Source organism: Pyrus communis, chromosome 6 (assembly GCF_963583255.1).
Source record: "Pyrus communis chromosome 6, drPyrComm1.1, whole genome shotgun sequence".
Lineage (NCBI taxonomy): Eukaryota > Viridiplantae > Streptophyta > Magnoliopsida > Rosales > Rosaceae > Pyrus > Pyrus communis.
The window spans coordinates 1,442,308-1,453,372 of record NC_084808.1 but is presented as its reverse complement, the minus strand read 5'-3'; the positions used below and the strand labels follow the sequence as shown (position 1 = coordinate 1,453,372).

General features: G+C 38.8%; 1 protein-coding gene across 1 annotated transcript; it reads right to left on the bottom strand.

The window, feature by feature from the left end:
* Positions 1 to 6,167: 6,167 nt before the first annotated feature.
* Positions 6,168 to 6,518, bottom strand: LOC137737304 (uncharacterized). The gene has a single exon (XM_068476746.1). The coding sequence runs from the start codon at positions 6,516 to 6,518 to the stop codon at positions 6,168 to 6,170; it is 351 nt and encodes a 116-aa protein (XP_068332847.1).
* Between the last annotated feature and the right edge of the window lie 4,547 nt (positions 6,519 to 11,065).

Below are 11,065 nucleotides of genomic sequence, written 5' to 3'. Positions count from 1 at the left end.
GGTATGGTGAGTGAATGTGCTTGGCAATGAGTGTTGTTGGTGCTGAAAATGCATGTGTGTGCATGTGAAATCTGCCAAGATGCATGTGTTTTGACAGGAAATGAAGGAGAAAAATGAATTAAAGGATGCATGTGCAAGGAAGTGGAATGCCAATCTGAAATGTTAGGAACCCATGGCAAGGTTTGGAGAAATGATTATGGATGCATGTGTTGAATGATTTCTTGGTGAGTGAATGCATGTGCAAAGCTAAGGATGTATTTTTTGAATGAATGAATGTGCATGTGAATTAAAGCTAAAGTGGAATGACAATGGCATGTGGAATGTTTTAAGGGATGGAATGCATGTGAATATGCTGGAAATGCAATGGGAACTCACGGCATTGGGTGTTTGGGTTTGGAAATGCATGTGTTTGCATGTGATTGCTGTTTGTGTGAAGTGTGTGTGAATGCATGTGGATTAAAGAGTGAATGGTGGCTGCAATGATGAAGACATGTGGCTGAAATGAAAGGTGGAAATGGGAAGGAATGTGCACGGTAATGATGGTGAAAATGAATGTATGTGGCTGATTTAAAGAATAGATATGCATGTGAATTAAAAGTGTTGTGTTAGGTGATGGGTGCATGTTAAGTGATAAGTGATATGATATGTGGGTTAACTAATGAAGGAAATGCATGTGCAAAAACAATGTGTTAGAATGGATGTGTGTTATGCATGGCATGATTGGGTTTAGGAAAGGTTTAAATGTCCTAAAACTAAAGAGAACAAGGTTCCAACACTTTGGCTCCAATTAGGTCTTCAATTTCGTCCAACACTTTAGCTCTAAGCATAAGCTATCCATCCTTAGCCCAAAAGTGCTCCAAAAGTCTCCAAAATGCATCTTTTTGCTCTTTTAGCCCTTTGGACCTACAAACACACGAAAATAGCTTAAAGTACTAAAATAACTAAAGAAACATAACGTAAATGCACGAGAACAAGCTATTTAAGTCGCATGAATATGCTCCTATCATTAAGCTTTCCCAAACTAGAGAAAGAATAAAAGAAAGAGACTGGTATTACGACAAAAAGTTGTGAAAAGGGATAGGCTCTTTTCCTAGCCAGAAACAAGTGCAATTCAATCCTCTTTCGAAACATCTTTTTCCTTGAATGTAGTAGAAGACTCGCCAGGGGCATCATGTTCTAGGTTATTTTCAAGATTATGTTCCTCTTGCTCTACCTATTACCCCACCTCTAGATCCAACATCTCATCCAACAAATGTTGTGGATAAGGAAAGTCCATGTGTTTGATCTCCTTATAAATTCTGAAGACACTCTAAACCCTAAACCCTAAACCCTAAGATCCTCAACTTCATTTTGAAGAGCTTCCTGTTCCTTAGCCCAAGCATTTCGCTTCGAAGCTAATGTACACTCTGACTCTTCTTTTAAGACAACGAGAGCATGGTTTGACTCCACCTTAGTCCTCATCTCCAGCCTTAGCTCGTCTCTAACCTTTTCAAAACTTTCCTGGTAATTCTTGGCCTTTACCTCTTCAATAGTAACGAGGCTGATGTATCAAATTACTTGTGCCTTATGAGCAGAATCTGAGGCTTGCTGCCTAGCATATGCGCTCTTGAGTTCTTCCGATTGGGCTAGCAACTGTCATTTTGCCTATATCCTCATTGTTGTTTCAAGGCCCGTAATTCGTTCAAATTCCTAGATCCGTCTTACTTGTCGGAACAAGGCGACCTCCGTCCACACTTTACCCTAAATATGTGAGGTATATTAGGGGGAATTTGTGAATATCAACAAAGAGAAATGGAGGAAATTAAGTCAAATACCTCGTAAGAACTCTCCTAGCACCGCGTCATGACGTCTTCAAGAGAAGTGCAAGCTCCTTTGAAATCAGCAGGGGCAATCAAGGCTTCAAGCAGCACCCGAGCATAATCCTTGTTTTGAAAACCGCTGTATTTGAAGTAACAACAACTTGATCAACGAAGGCCAAATCACAAGGGAAGGATGAGCTATTCCCTTGGATCTCGATGAGGCAGTTGACGGAAAACCATCATGGTGGGGAGGTCCATTTATAGACACTTACAATGGAAGGATAGAGGTTGACGCCGAGGTAATGGAGGACATGGTGACTTCATCCGGGCACAAAGGGAATGCTTGGTGGAAGAACCAAAGAAGGAAAGTGGGATTCCAACTCCGATGATCGGGGCAATCCTATAGGTAAATGCATGTGTAGCGAAGAGGGTGGCTCATCTGCTACGGATACAGGAGCAGGTACATTAAAAGTTGGTGGTGCTGGAACAACAACACGTCTCTTTCTTTGGAGAGGGGTCTCTTCCTTTTCTCCAAGGCCTTCAGAGTGGATGTCCTTAATTAGCAGTTAGGTTTGAGGAGTCGCAATCAATGAGTGAGAAGAACTACCAGGATATTTCTGCTTTTTTTAGACAGTTGACAAGGTCACTGTTGGTTTAAAGGAACAAGTCTTTCTATGAGCATTATGGGCATCAACCCACTCCGGCTCTCTTATAGGGAATCTTGAATAGTGAAAGATGTCTATATCATTCCCATGGTTGTTAATGCGCTCAGCAGAAAGCAGCCATTTCCAATTGCGGTAAACAACCAGAATCTGCATTGCCCGGCGAATCACGTCTGGACGGGAAAATCTGGGTCAGTTGGAAGAGGAGACTGGATCTAAAGTCCACTAATATCTCCCTCCCAAGGTCCACTAACAACTAGTATGTCTTTGAACCAATCTTTGTCGTAGTAGTGGATGTCCAGAATGTATGTCTCCCAACCGAGATTAGCTCTGGCCATAAAATAATAATGGCCATCCAAACTCGGAGCAAGAAAGAAGCCTAAAGGCAGTAGGAGAGAGAGAGAAAGAAGAAATAGGAAAGTGAAAAGCCTTTCAGGAAAGCAGAAAAAGGAAACTGAAGACCCAAGTCTAAGAACCAGGGGAAGATTGTAGTACAAAGGCGACAAAGGTCAGACGATTGTGGCAGGTCGGCGTAGATATTATGGCTGGGTTCTCACCAAATCTTGCAGTATATCACAGTGCTCTTCAATGAAAAACTCACCCTCTTCTCAATTACGAACTCTCGTCTAGGGAAGATTATATGGGGAAACCTTAACCAATTTAGACTTATTCTTGATTACGAACTCTTATCTAGGGAAAATTATATGGGGAAACCTTCACCAATTTGGACTTCTTACTTGAAGATGTTATGAGAAAAGATTCAAAAGGGATAAAGGATTTTGAAATAGGTACGGATACAAAGTTGGAGCCTTTTTTTTTAACAACGAAAGGTTATGGTAGAAGGTTTGCATGGAACCTGGTGTGAGGGTAGTGTACCAAGTGTAGGCACAATTTGTTAGACTTTTCAAGAATTCCTTGAGACGAAAGTTGTAGTCACCAGCATGAGGACCCAAAGCGTTAATGAAATGGCTTATATGTTCCTTAAGGCTACCCTTTCTCCCGTCAAAGAGGATAAGGTTGGTATTCTTGTATCTCTTAGGAAATGGCATATGGAGAAGGTTGACTAAGTATGGTGGCTCAGGAACATACTTTTAGTCCTCTTAGCTCATGTGCAACTTTTTTTCTAGCATGGCAATGATGTCTTCCTGAGTGAGAAAGGATGGCATTTTTTTTTCAAAACCTTTGCTTGCAACAGTAGTTGACTCTTCCTAGGTAGTCTTTTTCCTGAGCGTGCAATCTTTGTCACGGCCTTCTTGCTTGGTTTTAGGATTGAGTTTTTCAACTCCTTCATAGATCCAACAATTTCTATTTGGGCTTCACCTAAAGCATAAATAGCTGCGATGATGTTTGCATGGCATATTTGTCCAAGTTTTCCTGGTGTTTGCTTTCGCGTTGAGACTCGTCGAGTAGTGAAGTAGCCTTGCCTGCCTTTGAGGCATTGCGATTCCTAGTAGAGTTTGTTTTGGATCTTAGAGCCATTAAATCAAGATTGCAACCTGTCCCCAATGAAGTCGCCAATTGAAATTGGTACCAGGCAGGATATCCTGTATATAAAAATGATAATCTGCTGGACTGACTGGCCAAGTCCGCTAGTTAACTGAGGTAGATTTGTTAGTCGATAAATCAAAGATTTAATAACCAATTTCAAATACCGAAAGCTATCCTAGTTAGCATGACCTCAGATCGTTCCAAGTTATTAATGTGTCAAGTGTGAAAAATTGTGAGCGCATACTAATTAAATACTCAAGTGATACATATAGCACATAGGTATGTGAGATATGTGGCACACTATAAATAACTTTGAACATAAGATGTTTTTGGCAGGAAAAAACCCACCTTATGATTAAAAAACTTGGGACTCTCAACAAAGTCCAATCCATTAGTATAATCAAGGTTCTTACAAAGTACCACGCAAAGCTCAATTCCTGGACCTAGTCTACGGAGAAACTTTACATTTGTGCAACCTTGCCTCACACAAGATGGATTCCTTCGGTCTTCACGAAGTGGAAACTTCTCCCAAGCTCTTCACCTTGTGGCACTGAAACCAACACACAAGCTATGCATATGATGATATGACAATGATATGCATATCTGGATTTAAATTTCCAGTCAGTTTCTCTAGTCAAATTGTTGAAGGAAGAAACTAATGAGGCCATTTCCAACCGAAGGGTCCAAAGGGCCAGAGGGCCGAAAATAACCCGAAAATCATCTCCAATCGAGGGCTAGGCCAGAGGGCTCTGGAATTTGAGAGGGCCCCACGGAATCGGAGAGGGCTAGAGGGCTGGAGGGCTGGCTGCAAGGAGCCAGCTAGCCAGCCCGGGGCTGGCCAGAAAATTCAGTTTTCCTGTCGATTATAACCGACAGGAATGCTTAAGAAAAAAATTCAAATGCAACGACTAGCTGACGTCAGCTAGCCGTTGCATTTGAATTTTTTTCTTATAGTTTTATTATTTTTTTTTATTTACAAAATTTTTCCTATAACTTCTATTTTTAATATTTTTTTTTTTAAATTCTATTTTTTCCTATAACTTTTATCTTACAAAATTTGTTTCATTTTTTTTTAAATTCCATATTTTTCTATAACTTCTATTTCACATAGTTGCTTTATTTTATTTTAAATTCTATTTTTATCCTATAACTTCTATTTCACAAAATTTGTTTCATATATATTTTTAAATTATATTTTTTTTTCCTATAACTTCCTAAGCCATTAAATTAAATTAAGTAACATGAAACAACATTAAACTAAATTAAGTTACATGAAACAACATTAAACAATATGAAATAACATTAAATAACATTAACCAACATACAAATTATACAACATAAAAAAAACCATTTAACAACATGAAACTTAAACAACATTTTAAAAAACATTTAACAACATAAAACTTAAACGCCTACTCCATGCTTCTTTTGGCCCAAAGATGTGCAACAAGATCATGTTGTAGGTACTTGTTTGTGGCACGAGAATGTATCATTCTATAGCGCCTCATGTACTCATTTATAGAGATACTACCAGTTCTTGGATTGAAAGGCAAATTAGGCCCATCATATAGTTTTGAACGAGCCCTTCTTGACCTATTTGGATCTTCTTAGTCGTTATCGGACTTTCCATCAATATACTCATCTCGCTCATCCTCCACTATCATATTGTGTAATATGATTCAAGACATCATGATGGAGTCCAAATTTTCTCGACTCCACCCTCTTGCCGGTTCGCTAATAATCTTCCATTGTGCTTGTAAATTACCGAAAGCTCTCTCAACATCTTTTCGGTATGCCTCTTGGTGTAAGGTAAACAACTTTTCTGCGTCATTCCTAGGGTTTGGAATTGCTTGGACAAGTGTCGCCCACTTTGGGTAGATGTCATTTACCAAGTAATACCCCATATTGTATGACGGTTGTTGATGTAGTAGTGAAGTTGAGGTGCTTTACCTTCCGTCAAGTTATTGAAAAGGGGTGAACGCCCAAGAACTGTAATATCATTTTGGGATCCAGGGACTCTAAAGAAAGCATGCCAAATCCATGTGTCATATGAAGCAACCGCTTCTAACACAACAGTTGGCTTTCTCGACCTTCCGCTAAAGCCTCCTTGCCACCCGGTAGGACAGTTCTTCCAATCCTAATGCATGCAATTTAATGATCCTATCATGCTCGGAAACCCACGGTCTTCAGCTTTGCGAAGGAGCCGATTCAGATCTTCTTAATTTGGCTCGCGGAGGTACTTGTCTTTGTGAACCTGAACAATTGTGTCACAGAATTGTTGAAAAGTATCAAGGCATGTAGACTCAGACGTACCATGGGTTTCATCCATCGAATCAGCTGGGGAGCCATAGGTCATCATTCGAAGTGCAACACTAACCTTCTGATGAGGTGAGAAACCAGGGCGGCCTGCTCTGTCCAGCTTATGTTGAAAGTATGGATTGATTTGCTGGACATCACGAAGTAAACGCTCGAAGACATGACACCTCATCCGGAAGCGACGTCTGAAATCCTCTTCTGTGTACACCGAGTTGGGGTTGAAGTAGTTGTTAATCAGATTGGCATGCGACATCGCTCTGTTTCGTGGTTTGTAAAAGCGACCAGCAATAGAGCCACCCTATTGAGGTTGTTCCTCAGTTGGCTGACACACCATGGCCGCAACCATGGCTGCTACTATGTTTTGTTTGTTGCGCCTTACTTGAACTTCTTCATCACACTCATCATCTTCTCGTCTCATTTGCGCCTATTTTGCTTCCAATTTGGAATTGGATGAGGACCCCAGTTGGAATCCGAAGAGGATCCAAAGTTGGAATTCATTGCAAACTTGAATTGAAGATTGAATTGAAAGAGATTGAATTGAAATAGATTGAATTCAAAGTTGTGTGAATTATAGCCCAATATCCACCCTATTTATAGCAAAAGAAAAAGTCAAATCCAACGGCTAGCTGACGTCAGCATAATGTCAGCTACCAATGGCTAGCTAACGTCACTTAGCCGTTGGATTCGAATTTAAGTTGTAGTTTTTAAATAATAAATTATGTTTGGCCCTATGGTCATTTGGCCGTCGGTTGGAGACGGTTTTTTATGGCAGGGCTAAAACGAGCACTCTGGCCCTTGGTTGGAGACGGAGGCAAATATGGCCCTGTACTGTTCTTTAAAATATTAATATCTTGGAGAATCTTGGAGAATCTTGGGGGGCCAGAGGGCTAAAACGAGCCCTCTGGCCAGCCATCGGTTGGAGATGGCATGAGAATCCTAAAATGGGTTAGTTTTAAAGATTTGAAACTAGAAACACTTGACCACAAATTTAATGCAAAACCAAATATGATGCAACACTATTCTTCAATGATTGGGTGTTTAATATATGAAAGAAGATTTTGCACCTAGGGTTTCATAAATGAAGAGGAAGAAGGTGGAAGCATAAATGTTTTATCTTTCTCTAACTTTTCTCTCTAAACAATATAATCTGAAAACCCCAACCAAGAAAAGAAACCCTAGCCAAACATATAAGCAAAAAAGATGTTTCATTTCAGCTAGTAAGGACAGGAGACACGTGTCACACTACAAAACAATCTGGGCAAATCCACGGCTAAAAGTTGGTATCCAACAAAAAGGTGTTAGTCATCCCGTGTGGGCAAGTCTTAATTTGCGTGCCTAGCTTGTTGGAAATCCATGTGCCTGACTAGACAACTAAGCTAGTTAGAATGAAGCAGGAATGTATACGTGAAATGCATATGCATGAACAAACCTTTTGAAGTTAGATGTGTCCCATCCTTGTACATTTCTTCACAGCAGACACAACCCATAAACAGAGAACATCCTAAAGTTAGATTGAGCATGTGGTACATTTACAATGTTACCAATGAGAGTCAAACCTAAAGTCTAGAATTCATAATCTCTCCCTTTGGCTTTCCTTGATAAAATACCCCAAGCACTAATTTCACTCACCCACCCTCAAGAAATGAACAAAGGATTGGATCTTGCAAAACAATAAATCCTGACAAGAACAAGTGAAGTTTTTATGGGTGACCAACTTTCAAGGTATTAAAACACAACTGAAAAGTTTCTCCCCCATTTTGTCATGGTAAGACAAAGTCAGGGTAGAATATCACATGCAATTTGAAATTTGCAACAAATTACAATGCAAGAACAACAAAAGTACAATGGATAAGGAACTAGCAATATATCGTATGAGCATGTCCAAGAAAATTGAAGCAACAAGAAAAAGTAGGTAAATGACCTAACTCTCCCAGAAATGATGCATGCAATAAAATTGAACTCCTCCAGAATTGATGCTTTTCATGAAAATACACTCCCGTATAAATCTAAATTATAACTTCATGTTTCTGATGAGGGAGAATGACTTAACAGAAAAAGAAGAGGTCTATTGACATACAAATTTGAGCATAAACATAAACAAATGTACCCAAACAACCGAAAGTAGCACATTAAGATTACAAAGATCTAGATAACAATTGAATATTTGCACCAATAAACTATAGCAAAAGCACAATTCATGAAATGGATAAGAAAAAGTAGTTTCAATATCCATGCTTCCAAGAGATATTGATAAGACAAGTGTTTGACAAAATAATATGCAATGCAATTCTCAAGAGACAACTCTTCAAGGGCATACAAAGACAGTAATACAAAGATGAACACTTACTAATGATGCAACTATGATGTGACAAGGTATGGGTATAGGATTGGTGACAGCCATCTAGAAATCATAAAAACAAGCATTTAATCTCAAAAGCTTTTTCAAAGTTAATCAAGTTTTTAATAATCCATTGACCTTAAGAAACAACACTTCCTACATAATATGGACAAATGACAAGACTCGCAAAAGGCAAGGCATAAACCTTGGAAGAAAAGCTAACTTTGGTGAAGAACTTTGAGTGAGGCACCATGCCAAGGCCATTTGAATAAAGGTGAAAGTTTGATGAATCACCATGTATTTTTCAGAGAATTTGATTCATGACCTAAGGAGGGGGATCTTGAAGCACTACACATGACATTGCATGGAATGCCAAAATGAAGGGATTTCCTCATTTGCTAACAATGTGTGACATATAAGAGATGCATATAGAGAGCACTATAAGATTATTTGACGAGATAACTGTCTACACAAAAACATGCACATAGACTAAAACAAAATGTTGAACTCTTGGAAGCAAGGCTATACAACCTATTCAATTCATATCACAAGGACCAATAGACTGTCAATGATCTTCGTACCTTCAATTATTTAGGGCTTTAGTGAAGATGTCAGCTAACTATTTTTCAGTTGGCATAATAGTTAAGGTAAGAATTTTACCTTCCATAAGATCTCTAATGAAATGATGACTTATATCAATATGTTTGGTTCTTGAATGTTGGACAGGGTTCTTGGAAATATCAATAGCACTTATATTGTCACAATAAATAAGAAAGGTGGATTGAGAGATACCATAGTTATTAAGCATTTGCTTCATCCACATTAATTGAGTGCAACAGCTTTCAGCAGTAACATATTCAACCTCTGTTGTAGGCAAGGAGCCACAATTTTGCTTCTTACTGTGCCAAGCTACCAAATTGTTCCCAACATAGAAAACTCTCCTAGAAGTACTCTTTCAATCATCAATGCACCCATCCCAATTGACATCACTATATCCAACCAAGTTGGTATTGGTGTCATGCGTATATTGTAGCCCAAAATCAGTAGTTCCACTCACATATTTGATAATCCTTTTAATTGCCAATAGGTGAGGCTCCTTAGGACAACTTTGAAACCGAGCGAACACCCCAACTGTAGTCAAATAGAGTAGGCTTCCAATAATGCTTCTATATAACGTTAGTCAACATCCTTGCCACTTAAGTCCTTGTGAATTTTGGTACACGTACTCATTGGTGATCTAGTAGCTTTTGATAATTCAAGACCAAATTTCTTCCCTAAATTCTTGGCATACTTGGCTTGAGAGATGAAAATGCCATCATTTTTTTTGTTTGACTTGAAGTCCAAGAAAATAGTCTAGTTCTCCAACAAGGCTCATTTTGAACTCATTGGTCATCATATCAATAAACCGCTTCACAAGAGAATTAGAGGTGGAGCTAACGACAATATCATCTATATACACTTAAGCAATCACAACATGAGACTTTACCTTCTTTACAAACATTGTATTGTCAACTAAGCCACGTGTGTAACCATGAGCAAGAAGATGAGAAGCTAACCTATGATACCAAGCACAAGGAGCTTGCTTGATACCATAAACAACCTTCCTTAGTTTGTATACACCGTTAGGATTGTGAGGATCTTCAAAGCCTTTAGGTTGTTCCACGTAAACTTCTTCATTAAGATATCCATTAAGGAATGCAGTTTTGACATCCATTTGAAGTATCTTGAACTTTAAATAGCATGTAATAGCACAAAAAAAGTCTGAAAGATTCAAGACGAGCAACAGGAGCAAATGTTTCATCAAAATCAACACCTTCGAGTTGAAAGTATCTTTGAGACATAAGCCTGGCCTTATTTCTGATCATCCGACTTGTTCTTGTAAATCCATTTTCTGCCAATAACATTAGTATTCGATAGACGATCAATAAGGGACCAAACTTCATTCCTCTCAAACTGATTCAGCTATTCCTGCATAGCCAAGATCTATTCTTCATCAGTTAAAGCATCTTTAATATTCTTATGCTCAATCTGGGAGACATACCAAATATTTGCAACTTCATCAACTATTTGTCTTTGAGTTCTAAAGCCTATGTCAATCGGGCCCATAATTTTTTCATCACGATGACCTTTGACCCACTTCGGCTTATCATTGAATAGAACACGATGACCTTTGCCCACTTCACTCTCATTGTCACTTTTTGATACCACACTTGACTCAACAGAAGCATCACTATTATCCTTAGAGGGAAATAACACATCATTATTTCCAGCTACCAAAGAGGGAGGAACATCATTGTCATCAATCTTGACATTTATGGACTCCATGATGGTTTTTGTTCTCAGATTGTAAACTTTATAAGCTTGACTTGTGTTGGAGTACCCTAAGAAGATTCCTTCATCACTCTTAGTATCGAGCTTTGCTAGATGTTCTTGATCACATAGAATGTAGCAACACACTCCCA